Source organism: Balaenoptera borealis, assembly GCF_965194805.1.
Source record: "Balaenoptera borealis genome assembly, chromosome: X".
Taxonomy (NCBI): domain Eukaryota; kingdom Metazoa; phylum Chordata; class Mammalia; order Artiodactyla; family Balaenopteridae; genus Balaenoptera; species Balaenoptera borealis.
Window position 1 is genome coordinate 75254721 of NC_138881.1, and position 20209 is coordinate 75274929.

The following is a 20209-nucleotide window of genomic DNA, read 5'->3' on the forward strand; positions in this document are numbered from 1 at the left end:
AGCCGCAGGGGTGTGGGGGTGGTGGTGTGACAAATTGGGTGATTAGGATTGACATGTATACACTGATGTGTATATAATTGATGACTAATAAGAACCTGCTGTGCAATAAATAAATAAAAGAAAATATACAAAAGTAAAAATCTCACTGGAAAGGGTAAATATACAATAAATTTGGTGGATCAGTCACTTGCAGAGCAGTCATGAAGGTTAAAAGACAGAAGAAATCCAATTAATCTTTCAAATCCATTAATTCTTTCAGGATCACAAACTTGTGGTATCAAAATTATATAAGCAATAAATATTAATTTATTCCAGTTTTTCTACTGAAACTGATGCCCAGATCTTTATCTACCTAGTTGATTTTCATTGCTTTATGTAATTCATGAGTTTGGGACTTTTACAGTCATTTAGATATGTGGATTATTATTTATTTTCATAATTAGTTCTTACACCACTAGAGAAAGAAGAATGTTTAATATCCATTCACAGGTGAACATTCCCTATTCCCTTCCCCCAAAGAAAGAAATGACATGATATCCTTTGTTCAAGGTAATAAAACCTATTTTCTCTTACAGGTATTTAGCTTTGGTGGGAGATCAGAAAGATTTAGAACAAACAGTAACAGGGGTCAATCTATGGAAGATGAAGTATTATTGGATGTTGTTTGAATGGAAATTTATGAACAATGATTTGTTCCATCTTTTCAAAAAAGGTATACAAATATATTACTTATAAATATAGATTAATACAGAGCAGTATGTTTTACCATCCTGGCCTTCTTTACATTTCTTTTTTCTTTTTTTTCCCCAGAAAGAACAAAAATAATCAGTGCTATTCATACTTCTTTAAAATTTTTTATTGAAGTACAGTTGATTTACAATATTATATTAATTTCAGGCATACAAGATGGTGATTCAGTATTTTACAGATTATACTCCAAAAAAGTTATTACAAGATAATACTAATTTTTAATACAAGAAAAATATAATAATACAAGAAAACACTAATTTTCAAATTAGTGTTTTCATTTTTTTCCAGGTATAACCCTGGAGTGGAATTGCTGGATCATATGATAGTTCTATTTTTAGTTTTTTGAGACACCTTCATACAGTTTTGCATAGTGGCTGCACCAATTTACATAACCACCAACAGTGTACAAGGATTCCCTTTTCTCCACATCCTCTCCAACATTTGTTATTTGTAGCCTTTTTGATGATAGCCATTCTGACATGTGTGAGGTGATATCTCATTGTTATTTTGGTTTGCATTTCTCTAATAATTAGCGATTGTGAGCATCTTTTCATATGCCTCATAGCCATCTGTATGTAGTCTTTGCAAAAGTGTCTATTTACATCTCCTGCCCATTTTCTGATTGAGTTGTTTGGTTTTTTGATATTGAGTTGTATAAGCTGCTTATATATTTTGAATATTAACCCCTTGTAAGCCATGTCATTTGCAAATATTTTCTCTCATTCTGTAGGTTGTCTTTTCATTTTGTCAATGGTTTCCTTTGCTGTGCAAAAGCTTTTAAGTTTAGTTTGGTTCCATTTGTTTATTTCTGCTTTTATTTCTTTTGTCTTAGGAGAGAGATCCAAAAATATATTGCTAGGATTTATGTCAAAGAGTGTTCTATTTTCTCTTATAGAAGTTTTATGGTTTCAGGTCTTATATTTAGTCTTTAATCTATTTTGAGTTTATTTTTGTATACAGTGTGAGGAAATGTTCTAAGCTCATTGTTTTACATGTAGCTGTCCAGTTCTCCCAGCACCACTTGTTGAAGAGACTGTCTTTTCTCCATTGTATATCCTTGCCTCCTTTATCATAGATACATTGGCCATACATGTGTGGCTTATTTCTGCACTCTGTATTCTGTTCCATTGATCTAGGTATCTGATTTTGTGTCACTACCATGCTGTTTTGATTACTGCAGCTTTGTAGTATATTCTAAAGTATGAGAGGGTAATATCTCCACTTCATTCTTTTTTTCTCAAGATTGCTTTTGCAATTTGGGTTCTTTTGTGGTTCCATATGAATTTTATCATGATTTTTTCTAGTTTTGTGAAAAATGTCATGGGTATTTTGATAGTGATTGTATTAAATCTGCAGATTGTTTTGGGTAAGATGACTATTTTAACAATAGTAACTCTTCCAATCCAAGAGCATGGAATATCTTCCCATTTCTTTGTATCATCTTCAATTTTCTTCATTAATGTTTTATATTTTTCAGAGTATAGGCCTTTCACTTTCTTGTTTAAGTTTATTCCTAGGTATTTTATTCTTTTTAATGTGATTTTCAACAGGATTTTTTTTTTTTACTGTCTCTTTCTGATACTTCATCATTAGTGTGTAGAAACATGACAGATTTTGGTATATTAATTTTGTATCCTGCAACTTTGTTGAATTCATTCATTAGTTCTCATAGTTTTGAAGCAGACCCTTTAGGGCTTTCTAAATATATTATCATGTCATCTGCAAATAGTGGAAGTTTTATCTCTTCACTTCCAATTTGGATACCTTTGATTTCTTTTATCTTGTCTGATTGCTGTGGTGTTTAACTTTATGTGTCAACATGACTGTGCTAAAGGATGTGCAGATCACTGTTAAAACATTATTCCTGGGTGTGTCTGTGAGGGTTTCTCTAAAAGAGATCAGCAGTTGAATCAGTAGACTAGTAATGAAAATGCTTCTCACCAATGTGGCTGGCATAATTCAATCCCTTCATTGTCTGGATAGAATAAAAAACAGAGAAGGGCAAATTTGTTCTATGCTTGAGCTGGAACATACATCTTCTCCTGCCCTCAGAATTGGTGCTCCTTGTTCTCAGGAATTCAGGTTTGGTTTGGAATTATACCACTAGTTTTGCTGAGCCTCCAGCTTGCAGACAACATATCATGGGCCTCCTACACCTTCATGATTATGTGAGCCAATTTTTCATAATAAATCTCTTTCTATGTATTTATATATCTATCTATATGTATATATCTATATCTATCCTATATTTTCTGTTTCTCTGAAAAACTCTAGTAGATTGTGGTACCAAGAATGTTCTAGAGAAACAGAATTTTAAGGATGATTATTCTGAATTGTTTCTGGGGATTTTGGGTTTGGCTTTCTATGATGGTTAGATTTAAAATGCTAATGACTCTATTTCTGGTAGAGAAGAGAGCATTGATTGTCCATGGCATAAACTTTTTATAGGGGTAAGCAGAATATTTGCATTGGATACTCCTAATCAACCACTTATAAGAAGGAAGGCACTAAGTGACTGTACATACTTTCAAACATTTTTGGAAAACTAATGAATATAATGATGTTGGTTGGTTGCTCCTGGTGTCCATGGACCAAATCGTAAATTATTAACACAAGGGTTCAAATTCCCAGTTAAAGTGTCATGTAAATGACCCAAGAGCTTTTTTTGTGTGCTCTGAACGAGTCCTGTATCTCCTTTAGCTGCAAGGCTAAAATTTATAAAAATCAAGTTCAGAACTTTATTCCGTGACTGGCTAAATCACAACACAAACTGAACTGACCTCACACGGTATCTACTGTTAAAGTGAGGGCATTGATTTGGAAAGAATGAAATCTTATGTGTTGAGATGGGGACATGTGAGTAGACCCTGGTGGGTCTACTGGGGACATGAACCCAGCAGAATTAAATTTCACACCCCCAGCAGAAGTGGCTTTCTCAACCAGTGGAACTGACCCTCACCCCCACCCCTATGATATTGGCCTATCCACCCACAGTATTTTTGGCCTTTCCACCTCCCTCTTAGGGAATTCAACCTGCATTGCCTGAAAAAAATGGCAATGGCCTCACCTGAGGCAGTAGATATGCAAGACGATGCTGATTCTCCTTAGGACCAACCCCCACCACCTTTCTTTGTTTCTACATCTATAACTAAACTCAAGTCTCAGCAGGACCCTAAAGATGAGGTACAAAGTATGACTCATGGGAAGGTGTGCTACAGTCCAAAAGAACTGGTTAAGTGTTCTAGTTTATACAGACAGAAATCCAGGGAACATGTGTGAATATGGTTGCTAAGGATGTGGGATAATGGTGGAAGGAACATAAAGCTGGACCAGGCTGAAATTATTGATATAGGCCCACATAAGCAGAGATGTTGCAGTTCACAGAAGTTAGAAAGGGCTCTAACAGTTTGGTTGGTTGGTTGGCTGAAACATGAAACATGGCCCAGTACACGTGAATTGGAAATGTTAGACATGCCTTGGTTTAATGTAGAGGAATGGATTCAGAAGCTTAGGGAGATTGGAATGTTAGAATGGATGTTAGAATATATTTGTCATTTAAAGCCTACTCACTGAGAGGGTCCAGAAGAACTATCTTTCATGAATATTGTGGGAAATAAATTTGTGTGGGGAACTTTAGCATCCTTGAAGAGCTCTTTGATTGCTCTTCTCTGGAAGTCAGGCTTCACTGTTAGAACTGCAGTCACTGAACTGAGAAAACTAAATGCAATGGGAGTAATTGGATCTTGAGGTGGCAGGGGCCAAATGGTGACATTCAACTACCAAAGACAATGCAGTCATGACTATCGTAATGGACATCAGAGTCAAATTATAAATCAGAATAGTCTGACTTATGCAGACGTATGGTGTTGGGTAGTTAATAATGGTGTTCCTAGAAGTGAAATAGAAACGAAGCTTACTAAATTCTTACTTGATCTATTTAAACAGAAATGTTTTAGGTCAAGTGGACAAAAGTCTAACTCAAATCATAAAAACAGAGTCATGGTGTCTCAATCAATTCTCAGACTTGAGCCAATATACAGACCCAGAACCTTCTGAATGGGTCCCCTTGAAGAAAGATCCTGGCAACAATTGAAATTTTATACTTTTATTCTTTTACCCAGTCTTCCACAAATGAAACTATAGTTTTTTACTAGGGTAACTGGACATTGGGATAATAAAATAATTAGAAGTTTTGGGGACTACTGGACACTGACTCTGAACTGATACTAATTTCAAGATACTTAAAATGTTACCAAGGTACGCCAGTCAATGTAGGAGCTCATGGAGGTAAGGTCAACGAAGTTTTAGCTCCGCAGTAATGGCTCCCATAATTTTGCAGGCTGAGCAGTCCTATAGCCTTCCATCTGTCATCTTGAGGCTCATGAAAGCCAATGATGTAGATACAGTACAAACAAGAAGGCTTGAGAACCAAGGCAGCTATTGGTGTCAGTTTTGGTTAATAAAGCCCCTGGCAACTTAGGATTCCTCATGTCTCAGAATCAACAAAGAGGAGAGTTACTGTATTGGGGTTACTGACCCTGACTACTACTTGAGGAAGTAGGAAAATTGGACTACTACACAAAGGAAAATTGGACTACTAATACACAATGAAGATATGGAAGGGTATGTCTAGAATAGAGGAGATCTCTTAGGGCCTGTCTTAGTATTACAATGCCATGTGATTAAGATCAATGGAAAACTGCAGCAATCCAATCCAAGCAGGACTACAAATGATCTAGACCTTTCTGGAATGAAAGTTTGGGTCACTCTACCAGGTAAAGAACCAGAAGCAGCTGAGGATCTTGCTGAAGGCAATGGAATACAGATTGGATAGTAAAAGAAGGCAGGTATAAATACCAGTTACAATCGTGTCACAAGATACAGAAATGAATACTGTAATTGTCATGAATGTATTCTACTCATTTTATTATGAATATATTTGTGTGTACATATACATATATTAAACGAATATTTTTGTTTTCTTTCTTCTATTATTTCCTTATCAGATAACATAAGATATATTGACTTCATATTTGTATTGGAGTATTGTTAATATTACATCATAGTACTTAAGTTATAGAATATCAGCAGAAGACTGAACATCATTCAAGGTCTTTGCCTCCTCTTTGGGGAAAGACTAGTGCATTTTTAGTTGTATGCAGGATAGTTGGATCATGTTAGGCAGAATTACAACTTTGTTATTGTCTTTATTTGGAGATTAAGTAGAGTTTAGAGAGATGAATATGGGTGTCAATGTGACAAGGGATGGACTTAGGATGGTTAATTTTATGTGTCACCTTGACTGGACTAAGGTATGCCCAGATAGATGGTAAAGCATTATTTCTGTGGGTGTATGTGAGGGTTTTTTTTTTTGTTTCTTTTTTTTTTTTTCTGGAAGAGATTAGCATTTGAATTTGTAGACTGAGTAAAGAAGATTCCCTTCACCAGTGCAGGTGAGTATCATCCAAACCCTTGAGGGCCTGGATAGTACAAAAAGGCAGAAGAAGGGAAAATCTGCTCTCTCTCTGAGCTGAGACATCCATCTTCTCCTGCCCTCATTCATCTGAGCTTCTGATTCTTGGACCTTCAGACTTGACTGGGACTTATACCATTGACTCCTCTAATTCTCAGGCTTTTGAGATTGGACTGGAACTATATCACAGGCTTTCCTGGGCCTTTACCTCTCAAATGGAAAAGAGTGGAAATTCTTAGTCTTAATAATCACATATCCAATCTCATAATATATATATATATATATATATATATATTATAATATTTATAATAATATAAATAATAATAAATATCCACAGTTGACCCTTGAAGAACATGTTGCTTAAGGGCACCAACTCCCTGCACAGCTGGAAATCACATATAACTTTTGACTTCCCAGAACTTAAATACTAGTAGCCTACTGTTCACTGGAAGCTTTATCAATAACATAAATAGAAAATTAACACAGGTTTTATAAGTTATATGCATATCTACATATACTTTATTCATTTATGACATACCTAACTTTTTCTTAATTTTTAAAAAATATTTCTAGGCTACAAGGTTCATCCATGATTTTTTTCAAATTGTAACAAATCTCCAAAAAATTTTTGATATATTTATTGAAAAACATCCACTTGTAAGTGGACTGTGCAGTTCAACCGGTGTTGTTCAAGTGAAGACTGTATAAATATATTGTATTGGTTCTCTTTCTCTGGAGAACCCTAATACACCTGCTTTTCATTTGTTGCTGTACTAGCCCTTTTTTTCTGGACTAGTGGTTCACTTTTGATGTCACAATTTAACTTCTAGTCTCTACTCAGGAGCTATAGTAATGCTTTGGTTTTAAGATTTCTCATCATTCATGTTCTCTGCTGCTTTTAGGATAGACTTTACCTTAGATGACAGACACTCAACTCTCATATTCCTTCTGAGCCTCATGAGCTCACATGTACCAGGAAATTTCTCATCTTGACCCAAACCAACAGTAGATAAAAATTAGAAGTCTTCTGGAGATCCAATAAAAAATAAAAGTACATTGATAAGGGTCAAAAATATATTCAAAGAATATAGGTCTCCTTATTGTTTGATGACTGAAAGCTAACAAAGTTAAGAGAAATAGGGTAGTGAAAATACAGTTGAGCCTTGAACAAAATGAGTTTGAACTGCATGGGTCCACTTATAAGTGGATTTTTTTTTTCAATAGTAAATACTACAGTACTACATGATACATGGTTGGTTGAATCCACAGATGGGGAACTGTGGATATGGAGGGTCAACTGTAAGTTATACATGGATTTTCAACTGTCCTAACCCCTGCATTGTTCAAGGGTCACCTGTAAAATACTAACCTAAAGTAGCAAAAAGGAAGATGAGACAAATCATGTAAAGACAATTAAAAGTTTGTAAACCAACGTAATAAAATGTAACAGTCATATTATCTCCATGTAAGATTGCCATACTTAGTAAGCAGAATGACCAGTAAAATTTGAATTTCTGATAAACAATAATATTTTTGGTACAAATATGTCCCAAAACATATTTGACTGCATTTGAAACATACTTATACTAAAAAAGAATTCATTGTTTATTAGAAATTCAAATTTTACTGAATGTCCTTTATGTTATCTAGCAATTCTATTGTCATGCTGTTCTGATTTGGGGAAAAGCATATAGTTAGGATTTTATCTGTGATAAGGTAAATATAAGTTTATAGATCTTTCCAACCTTTACTCATTCCCTGCTATGTAAAACCAATCCAAGATTTGACATTTCACTTATTCTCTCCTCCCGCCCTCTGCAGAGGTTTCTCTTCAGTTTCTAGGTTGCCAAGTCCTGTGGATATTGTGATGCAGAGTCAAAAGAAATGTGAAAAAGGTATAAATGGAGAGGTACAGGACAGAAGGAGAGGGGGAAAACAGGCTGCGCCTAGTAAAGCACATCTTTTGGAGGGATTTGTACTACTGAGAATGGAGATAAAGGGTAAGTTGAAAGTGAGAAGGAAAATATGAGATCTTAATAAGTGTGTGTATCCTTTTTCTAGTGTTTTAAAATTATTCTGAAATTAGCTTTTTTGCTTGATTTATTATTCTATGATAGATATGCTACTCTGAGACTTGCTTCTTTAGGTCAGGGCTTCAATACGTTTAAATATGATTCCGTGAATATACCTCAAATGGAGAAAAGTACTTCATTTTATTTGTCGCTAAAATGTTGGAGTGACAAAAACAATTTAAAAGTAAAATTAACAAATTTAGAAGGTACAAGAGATATTAAGTTCCTTCAAATAAGAGTTGGTGCATAGTGAGGAGTTTCCTGACACTCATAGGTGCTTGGGGCTCAGAGGCATATGCTAATTGAGGACCTTTCATCTGAGATAATGTGAAGTGCACCTTGGAGAGTTTGTCAGAAGGAAAAGATGAGACATTTAATTCATGTAAAGATGTTTACTGAGCTGATGAATCATTAAGGCAATTTGGTGTAAATTTTTTAAAATTTTAGTAGAAGGAACAAACATTCTTCTCAGAGCATATGGGCATTGGAGGACACAGTTTGACAAGAATAAAAACTTCCCTTAATTTAGGGCTAATTGAAACTGATTTTAAAAGGTTCAGAATAGCCAGATTTATTTTAAACTCTATATATGTATATTTTAAACTTCAACAGGCCTTGTATATAAAAATCTGAATCAGAAGAGAGAATATTTAAAAACGCCAACCCTGGTATTTAGTTATAGCTTTTGAATTAGCCATTATAAAAATATAACTATAATATTGTACTTCCTCAAGAACCCAATGACAAACTCAAAATGTGTTTTTTAAGAATGTTAAACATTATAATTTTAAAAGCTATCAGACACATTTACATTAATCTGTGGATTGTAACAATTTTGGTTTTCTGTCTTATATAAAATGCTGCTCTCAGTAAATATACATATATATTTTTATATATAATTAAAGAAATACTCTAGGTGAAGGAACGTCAAATATAAAGAAAAGAGAACAGGAAGAGATTAGAAGAATGTATTACTTAAATAAACACATACATATTTGACTGAGTTATTAGAAATTTAGGAAGAAGACATGTGACTCGGCTATTTCCAAACATAAATCCAGGCATTAAAAGATAAAGATTAGTATGTAGAATAGAATACCCTATGTGATTCTTGTTCAATCTCAATGAATACTTATATTTTAAATAAATAATAATGGTCCTAAGTACATAGATTTCTAATGTGACTGCTTTACAGAGAAAAAAAAGCCTTCAGATATAACTTATACTGTACTGGGACATACATCTTAATATATTCTAATAGCATACATATCTGTGATCGATATGAGTATATGCACTGGATATATCATATAAAAATGTCAATGCTGAATGTAGAAGGGAACAATAAATCTCATAGCTACCCTGGGATGTGGAAGTGGAAGAACCTACTAATAGGCAAAACAGAATAGTTACTTTACTTGGAGGTAGAAGGTCCAAGAGCTTATTAGTCTCCATTTGTTTTATGAAAATATCTTGATTTGTTTTCAGGGTGCATCTGACAAGATCTAGATGACCACCAGGAACTTCAGTTCCCACCAAATTTCTTGATATCAACCTTACTGAGAGGCAGCCAGTCTTTTATCCTCAAACTTAGTGAGTTCAATTTGTTTTTGTTTTCTTTTTTAGGCATCCTCTAAAACATAGACTCTGTTTATTGTTTTACCTTGATTATCACTGTGCTGATTGCTGATATATCTTGGTAAAGAGCTGCTTTAATTGACAATCTTGAACAGATCAAACTCAGTTAAACTCAGCAAGGACCCACTCCTTGAAATTTGGGGAGTGTATAAATACACTGAAGAAGGGAGTAAGAAAAAATAGACTAGAGAATCAAGAAATAAATCTTGAGGAATGCCTACATTTAAATGTTAGAAAAAAAAAGTAAAATTAGGTTAGGATAAAAGAAGCAGAAGGGTAACAAACTATCACATGGTAACAGAAATCAAAGAATCGTGTGCTTAAAAGTACAGGAAGATAAAGCACTTAGAGTTCCATGACTTTAGTTGAACAACACTAGAGAGTGGAACATACAGAACAAAATCTCATTGTGATCATGGTCCTCAGTAAAAATAATAATAATAATAAAGAAAAAAATTTAATTATCAAGTGCTTGAGAGAAAAAACTTAATATTAAATTTTGGAAAAATACTTAATGGTTAAATTGTAAGTTAAATATGAATATAAAATAACAAAAAAAAGACCATCAGTATTAGAACAGAAAAAACATATTATGTGAATAAAGAAAAGAAAGTTGAACAGGGGAGGTGGAGTCAACTTATAGAGAGTCTCTGAAGACTTCAGTATGAGATAAAGGTCTATGCCACTTTATATCCTTAAATCCAGCTGACCTATCCATAAATTCTGTCTAGGTTAGCTCATAAAAGCTAGCCATAAAAAATGGGAGAAATTTTGTTAAATTCTCAGCTTCCTCCAGATTTGCTTTCAGCCCACTTTCACCTGCCTTTCCACCATTGCTTTCAGTAAGAAACTTTCCTATCCATGTTTCTAACTCTGAAGAAATCTTCCAACTCATATCTTCTCAAGTACCCTCATAGAGAGGAATGGGAAATATATGGCTCAGAAAGTTAGTATTCACTGAAGGTGTTTGAGCAGGTAGGTGGCATAAGGAAAGAAACAGGTAAGAGGAGAGGAGTGAGCTGAGAGTTTGGAATCAGAATTCAACTACTTTTAGCAGTAAAGGAAGCATGATGTGATTATCAGTTTGATTAGTGCTGAGGCAATGAGAATGAAAAGGAAGTGGTGAATTTGAAAGATATTTTAATAAATGACTCAGAGTTTGGACTTCACTATTCAGCTTTCTACTCTCTTACCTGCTCTTCCTTGCCCTCCCACATAATCCATAATTGTTTTTCTTTGCATACATATTGCTTTAAAAGAACAGATAAAAGAACAAAACATTTTTTTTTTAATTCCAAGGGAAAAATAGCTAGTTCTCCATACAGATTCAACCATTTCATTTTCACATAGGTCTTGATTCTCTCTTAAACATATATACTCATTAAAAAAAGACAAAACAAAACGAAACAAAACAAAAAGAAAACTGTCTTCTACTTTATCCTCATTTAAAAATCCCAGGTCAGTATTTGGATCTATTTTATTAAATAAAAATTCTATTTAATTTACCATCCAAAAGGGAATAATTAGGCTTCCTACTGGGAACTATATGCACTGTAGTGCAGAGAGTACATTCCTATGTTAACTAGATGAAAGTTTATGTTATTCTAAATTTATACAAGTTTCAAAAGTAAGTAATGAGACCACCTATTTAATAGGAGTCAAATTTGCCCTCAGTTTTCATTTTTCCTTATTTTATTTTGTGAGTCTGTGACTCTGATGTTAAAAATGTGAGAAATTCATATATATTTAAAGGTGTGTGAAAGCTCAGGAATAACACATCCACATATTTTTTCCAGGATTAAACTGGTTTCTTATGAAGTAGAGCATTCCTCAATTTAATAGATCTTTGTCTTCTTTTTCATAAATAGAACTCAGGATGAATTCTCCTACTAAAGAAGGAAGTAATCCAGCTGACAATGCTCTCAAAAATTTAGAAAATGAGGCTCCAAATGACTGCAGTGCAGATATAGAGCCTTCATTTGCTGATTCTAATATGATTTCTCAGGTGGAAAGCAACCCAATGAACAGGGCGCTAGATGCACCAACTTCCCAGGAGCATGCTGTTCCTCAAGCAGCAGAAAATACTGAGCTTGAAGTAGAAGAAACCCAAAAAGATTCTCAAAAAGAAGATTTTAAAGAAGATGAGTCCTTTCTAATTCAGGTTCCCATTCCTAGAACATGGGTTTTGCTCATGTCAGGATTAGGGAGAATTACCTGAGTATCCCACTAGTAAAAATTGATAAAAACAGTCCCTTAACTAACAGAGCAAGATTCTACTCAGGAAAAGTGGAGATGAAAACAAGTGATTTCTGTCATAACACCATAAATTACAAAATTTCTCTCCAACTCTCAATTTCATGGAGAAGAATCCCATTTATTAACAATCATGAGAAGAATGATTCTCCATCTGCTCTGTGGTAGACATTTCTCTCAGGCTACAGGTCGTCAAAATACCATGTGGGTGAAGCAAAAGTATATAGCATGTCTTCCTCATCCAAATGTCCTCACTCACGGTGAGAGAACCATAATATTTGGAAGACCTTTGAGGGTGTACTATTACCGTCCCCTCATTGAGAGAATGACACCATGAAAATTTTACAAATCAACTGATACTAAAGGAAAGGATGGATTCCACATTTTTGTGAGGCCTGTGCTCTGTATCTCACAAGCCCAAATTCAAAACACATTTAATTGAAAAGCTTTGGAGGATCATTTGAGATCTCACCACAACATGAGGGTTGTGATTATAAACACCAATAATGGTTGGAAATAACTATGCCCTGTCTGCGGAAGTAGTTTCAACAATTTGATTGAATTTAGACAACATTCCTGCAGCTTTCCTGAGAATTAACTTCAACTGAGACAAATTAATTTTAAAATTTAACTTCTAAAAAATTTATAATTTGACTACCAAATTGAGGCAAAATTGTACGAACATAAATTTTAATAGTGTTAGATGGAGTTGCAGAAAGGAACACAAAATAAGATATATCAAAAAGAATCACCATTGAGAAGAGAGGAACAACTCATAAGGAAACCTCTGTCTAAACTCTGCTATTACAAACAGATCATCAAAATATCAGGCCCTGGATCTGTATATAGTCAGCAATTGAACTAGGAAAATATATGCACTTTCTTAATATCCACTTCTGCTGAAAGAAAGTATTGTTAATATTATCAGATTCCAAGTTCACAGGATTCTGACAACAATAGCAAACATATATTGGAGGGCTAGAAAAAGTCCTACCAGGTGTTTCTAGAGACTCTGCTAAATTTGATATCTGAAACATTCTTCATAAATTCAATAAAAATAATTTTAAAGACATAGAAAGTTGCATTGTGTGCTTACAACTAGATAAAAATTTCTGTGGGTAGAAAAAAGTTTCAAGCATTATAAATATGCTGTGTTTAGATAATAATGTTGATGATTCAAAATAAAAATTAAACTCATTAAAGAAAATAATGTGGTAGAAGTGAAATTATTTGAGATAGACGTGAACAAATATTAAACTGGTAGCATAAGATAGTAATCATTTTTTCGTGGATAGCTTCATCATTGCCTATGATCACCACTCACATTTTACGTTCCACCCATATACAGGTATACCTTGGAGAAATTGCAAGTTCAGTTCCAGACCACTGCAAAAAGTGAATATCACAGTAAAGTGAGTCACACAAATTTGTTTTGTTTTCCAGTGCATATAAGAGTTATGTCTGCACTATACCGTAGTCTGTTAAGTGTGCAATAACATATCTAAAATATCAATTTACATACTTAATTTGAAAAATACTTTATTGCTGAAAAATGCTAGTCTTTATCTGAACCTTTAGCATGTCAATCTTTTTGATGGTGGAGAGTCTTGCCTTGATGTTGATGGCTGCTGACTGATCAAGATAGTAGTTACTAAGGGTTGGGGTGGCCGTAGCAATTTCTTAAAATAAGACAACAATGAAATTTGCCACATTGACAGACTCTTTCTTCCATCAATTATTTCTCTGTAGCATGTAATGCCATTTGATAACATTTTACCCACAGTAGAACTTCATTCAAAATTGAAGTCAATCCTCTCAAAGTCTGCCACTGCTTTATCAACTAAGTTTATGTAATATTCTAAACCCCTTAGTTGTATTTTCAACAATCTTCACGGCATCTTCCCCAGGAGTAGATTCCATCTCAAGAAACCTTTTTTTTTTTTTTCTGATCATCCATAAGAAGTAACTCCTCATTCATTGAATTTTATCATGATATTGCAACAATTCATTCACATCTTCAGGTTCCACTTCTAATTATAATTCTCTTGCTAATTCCACCTCATCTGTAGTGACTTTATCCACTGAAGTCCTGAACCCTTCAATGTTCCCTATTAAGCTTGGAATCAACTTCTTCCAAACTCCTGTTAATATTGATATGTTGACCTCATATCATGAATCACAAATGTTCTTAACAGCATCTAAAATGGGGAATCCTTTCCAGAAAGTTTTCAGTTTACTTTGCCAAAATCCATCAGAGAAATTACTATTTATGGCAGCTATAGCTTTACAAATGTATTTATTAAATAATAAGACTTGAAAGTTGAAATTATTCTTGATCCAAGGGTGCAGAATGGGTATTATGTTAGCAGGCATGAAAACAAAAATAATCTCATTTTCCACCTCCATCAGAGCTCAAGGGTGACCAAGTGCATTTTCAATGAGGAGTAATATTTTGAAACATTTTCTTTGAACAGCTGGTCTCAACAATGGGCTTAAAATATCAGTATACCATGTTGCAAAGAGATGTGCTGTCATCTAGGCTTTATTATTCCATTTATATAGCACAGGTATAGTAGATGTAGCATAGTTCTTAAGGGCCCTAGGATTTTCAGAATGGTAAATAAGCATTGGCTTCAACTTAGTCACCAGTTGCATTATCCCCTAACAAGAGAATCATCCTGTCCTTTGAAACTTTGAAGCCATGCATTGACTTATCCTCTCTAGCTATGAAAGTCCTAGATGGTATTTTCTTCCAGTATAAGGCTGTTTTGTCCAAATTGAAAAACTGTTGTTTAATGTAGCCACCTTCATTAATTATCTTCACTAGGTCTTCTGGATACCTTGCTGCAGCTTCTACATTACCACTTGTTGCTTCTCCTTGCACTTTGATATGGAGACAGCTTCTTTCTTTAAACCTCATGAGCCAATCCTTGTTAGTTTCAAACTTTTTTTCTGCAGCTTCCTCACTTCTCTCAACCTTCATAGACTTGTAGAGAGATAAGGCCTTGCTCTAGATTAGGTTTTGGCTTAAGGGAATATTATGGTTGGCTTTATCTATCCAGATCACTAAAACTTTCTCCATATCAGCAATAAGGCTATTTTGCTTTCTTATTATTCATATGTTAGCGGAGTAGTGCTTTTAATTCCCTTCAGGAACTTTTTTTTTGCATTCACAATTGGCTAACTGTTCACCACAAGAAACCTGGCTTTCAGCCTATTTTGACTTTTGATATACCTCCTCACTAAGCTTAATAATTTCTAGCTTTTTTTTTCAGTACTTTCAAATTTACTGAGGCTTGTTTTATGGGCTAACATCTAATCTATCCTGGAGAATGTTGTATGTGCATTTGAGAAGAATGTGTATTTTGCTCTTGTTGGGGATGGAATATTCTATTAGGTGTCTGTTAGTTCTAGTTAGTCTATGGTGTTGTTCAAGACCATTTCCTGCTTGGCCTTTTGTCTAGTTGTTTTATCCATTATTGAAAGTGGGGTATTGGAGAATCCAATTATTGTTTTTGTTTATTTCTCCCTTCGATTCTCAGTTTTTTCTTTATGTGTTTTGGTGCTCTGTTGTTAGGCTTCTCTGTTAATGATTTTTATATATTCTTGCTAGAATGAGCCTTTTATCATTAGAAAATGTCCTTTTTTGTCTCTAGTAACAATTTTTGTTTTAAAATCTATTTTGTCCAATATTACTGTCTACTGAAAAAAATGCACAACTAAAAGTTGAGAGTTTTATGTTTTATTTGCCCCAGGACAAAACTGAAGACTTAATCCCAGGACACATCAACTCTGATAACTCTGAGAAACTGTTCCAAAGAGGCAAGGGGGGAGCCAGGATATATAGGAGTTTTTTCAACAAAGACCAGGTAGTCTGAACATCAAAAGATTACTTTTAATTAGAAAACCAGGTATCTCAAGTTAAGGAATTTAACACTTTTCTATGTATGGGAAAATGCCAGAGTCTGGGCAAACTGAAATCATTCCTTTGATATGAACCTCAGCTATCTGGGGCCAGTATCCTGTGTTTTCTCATCCTGAGTTTCCTCAGGGTGCACTCTTGGGGGTGGCTGCAGTGTCTTGATGATTTGATGGCAGGCTTTATGTCTCTATCCTGAGTCCCCTCAGGACTCAGTTGTAGTGGCTGATGGCTACAATATAGTGATATGGCAGGTGGCATTTTTAGTTCACATTACTATGAGTACTCCAGCTCACATTTGGTTACACTGAACAGGGTATATATTTTTCCACCTTTTTGCCTTCAATCTGTTTGTGTCTTTGAGTCTAAAGTGTGCCCTTTATAGACTGCATATAGTAAGATCATGTTTTTTTACTCATTCTGCATATACATACATTTTAATTGGAATATTTAACTCATTTACATTCAATGTAATTACTGTTAAGGTAGGATTTATGCCTGCCTTTTTGCCCTTTGTTTTCTATATGTCTTTTTTGTTCCTCTACTCCTACATTATTTTCTCTTTATATGTTATTAGATATTTTCCGGTGTACAATTTTAATTCCCTTCCATTTATCATATATTTTTAAAAGTTATTTTCTTAGTGGTTGCCCTGAACATTACAGAACATCTCAGCCTATAGCAGTCTAGTTTTAATTAATACTACCTTAATTTCAATAGTATATAAAAATTTTGTTTCTATCTATTTCCATTGTGTCCCCCTCCTTTTTTTTTAAATTTGTTTATTTATTCATTTATTTTTGGCTGTGTTGGGTCTTCATTTCTGTGCGAGGGCTTTCTCTAGTTGCGGCAAGCGGGGGCCACTCTTCATCACAGTGCGTGGGCCTCTCACTATCGCGGTCTCTCTTGTTGCGGAGCACAGGCTCCAGACGTGCAGGCTCAGCAGTTGTGGCTCACGGGCCTAGTCGGTCTGTGGCATTTGGGATCCTCCCAGACCAGGGCTCAAACCCGTGTCCCCTGCATTGGCAGGCAGATTCTCAACCACTGTGCCACCAGAGAAGCCCTCCCCCTACTTTTTGCTATTATTGCTATATAAATTACATCTTTATACATTGTATTTCCACCACCATGGGTTTATAATGATCGCTTTATGAAGTAGTCTCTTATATCAAATAAGAGAAAAAGGAGTTACAAACAATGCTATTGATGGAATGTATGTGTTCCCTCAAAATGCATATATTGAAGCCCACATGTGGTGGTACTTGGAGGTGGAGACTTTAGAGACATGTGACTTTTCCTTTCACTAGAACAATTAGAGGCCATTGTAAGGTAATTAATTTGCCTAGTTTCAATATTGTTGTGTCTCAGGGAATATGGAGGCCCGAGGAGAGGGAGCACAATGGGGAATGGCCAGTCAGTGCAGCAATCAGAACATACACATTTATTGATTAAGTTTGCCATCTTATATTGGTAGAGTTTGTGGCACCCCAATACAATTACAATAGTAACATCAAAGATCACTGATCACAGATCACCATAACAAATATAATAATAAAAAAATTTGAAATATTGCAAGAAGTACCAAAATGTGTCACAGAAACTTGAAGTGAGCAAATGCTGTTAGAAAAATTGCACTGATAGATAGACGTGCTTGAGGCAGGGTTGCCACAAACTTCCAATTTGTAAAAAATGCAATATCTGAGAAGTGCAATAAAATGAAGCACAATAAAATGAGATATGCCTATATGCACAAATGTCCACACATATTTAAGGAGCTCCTTATCTTGGTACTTGCAGCTCAAATTTCTGAACCTTTTTATTGCCTTTGATCTGCATATTTATAATGAGTAAAGATAAATTCCATAACTACACCTTCAAGTCAACTCATATTTATTGGTCATCCCTTATGTGTAAAGCACTATGCTAGGATCATACCATGTGTTAGTCTTAACAATAATCTTACCTGTATATATTTTTATGGTAAATTTAAATGCATAGAAATAGTTTCCAAGAAACTGAGTGACTCTCCAGGCCACACATTTAGTAAGTGCATGCTGTTATCATATAATAACATAATATAGCTGGGATTTACTTTAATGGGAGGCTTGTTGCATATTATGCCTTATTAAATAAATATGTATGTATAATATAATATATTGAATTTATTTAATACATAGATATACTGTATTACAGAAATTCTAAACTGTCATGAAGTAGAGGATACCTAGGCTATATTTAAGACAGGTCAAATTTGTTTATCTGAAGGTATATTTGCTACTTCCAGATACAATTATTTACTGTCAACAATAAAACAGAGTAAAAAACTAAACTGATTATGACAATTCAGACAACTAAATCAAATGTTTCTTAATTTAAAAAATATGCTATTTTAATTTTCATCTCATTAATGCAAATGAGATATAAAATACAGTTTACATAAATATAAGCCATCAGGTAGATATCAATAAAAATAAAATAGGAAAAATATTTTGTTCTTGTTCTTCATTTTTCCTAACTTAAGGTATAATAAAAATAGCAATTAGATTTAAAAAGTAGGTTTTATCACTGTCATATTACCATCCATAGTATCCATACTTCAGCTGGCAAACCTCCACAAAATTTGAAAACATGATTTAAACACAGGACAAAGCAGTTAAACTAGATATTATTTACATTTTTCTCATGAATACAAAGATATCTATTGAACTAAAATTATAAAAATGAGAATAGTGAAATCAGAATAGTGAAATCAGAAAAATCTAAAATAAAGAATTCTAGATACATCCTCTCCAGCAGTGCACTTGAAAGATTCTCAGCTTCTGTAGAGAAAGAAGGCAAGCTTTCACCCAGAAAAAAGACAGATGAGTAATGCAGTTCAACATTTAAAAAATGAGTTTTTAAATCTTTAAAATTTTGCAAACTTATTCAACACCTCACAGGTGTACTTATTTTTTCCCAAAGATATAGGAACAAGCATGTACTGTATTTCTTTATGATTGCATTAGTAATTTTCAGATTTCCCTCAGAGAAAATTATGTTTTATAATACAGGTACATGATAATACCATTACTCCACATATATACAATATTTAGCATCTATAACAGATTACATTAACATCACAAAGACCAGAAAATTATATACTGAACACAGTGAAGAATACATTTTTAGAATATATAACCTTTGAGTTTATAGAACCCTGAAGATGGCAGCCTTTTCCCATTTTAATGTTCTCAAATTTTGACTAGTTAGAATTTAAGAATGCATTCTTATATTTTGTTTCAAAGGTGTATCATGACAAAGTTTTCTATTTTCCTCATATTATTTATCTGTCATCAGTGCATTGGATATTTGTTTGTAAGTTATGTTTTAGACATATTTAATCAGAACAATTTCAGATTTTTGAAAGAATCAAACTACATCACGTGTGGTAATAATTTTATTCTAATTTATGCAAAACACTTTAAAAGTTAAATTGGAAGCATGAAAAATATTTCAGGGAATGTTCTAAAATTACAAAAAAAGTGAATTCTCAAATAATATTCAATTCTATTCACACTTTCAAAGGGAATATTTAGTGTGTAATACCATTTGTTATACATAGAAACAATCTGAAATGACTCATTTTAATCAATAGAAATAAAAGGGCTGAGAGTATAGGTGTCTCTACCGTCTGATTTTGAATTTGTCCTCGCATCAATGTTTGGAGATGAAAGCCCTAATAAATGTGGATTTATACTCACAGTGGAGTCCCTCCCTAGTAATTACAAGAGAGCTGCCTCTCCCAAGGTTACAACCCCTCCACAGTGCCAGCTCACATATAATTACTGGCCAATGAAAGAAACAAAAGTTTGGCACACTTGCCTCATTTCAGGACATCTCTGAAGTGCTAGCTCAGCCCCAGAGCTCCCTTGAAACTGTCTAAATTCTTCCTTTTAACTACTTCACATTTGAATTCTGCCTCCAATCCTGTTTTCCTCATTTTCTTACAGGTTGCCAGTGGTATCCCATCCTGCCTCTGCTGCAAGAAACAACAAAACAAAACAAAACACTCTCCTAAACATATATCTCCATCTCAGAGTCTTTTTTCTAGTGAACCTGCTTTAAGAT

General features: G+C 34.1%; 1 protein-coding gene and 1 long non-coding RNA gene across 2 annotated transcripts in view; both read left to right on the forward strand.

Moving 5' to 3' along the window:
- CPXCR1 (CPX chromosome region candidate 1) overlaps window positions 1-18654 on the forward strand; it is an 82500-nt gene extending 63846 nt beyond the window's left edge. The window contains 6 exon segments of the mRNA XM_082377448.1: window positions 956-12137; window positions 12140-12317; window positions 12319-12517; window positions 12521-12622; window positions 12626-12700; window positions 12704-18654. Coding sequence (XP_082233574.1) covers window positions 11807-12137; window positions 12140-12317; window positions 12319-12517; window positions 12521-12622; window positions 12626-12700; window positions 12704-12781 — 963 coding nt within the window. The 5' untranslated portion in view covers window positions 956-11806 and the 3' untranslated portion in view covers window positions 12782-18654.
- The window catches only part of LOC309620814, an 881159-nt gene that overhangs the window by 720401 nt on the left and 140549 nt on the right, over window positions 1-20209 (forward strand). The gene's annotated exons all lie outside the window — the stretch shown is intronic.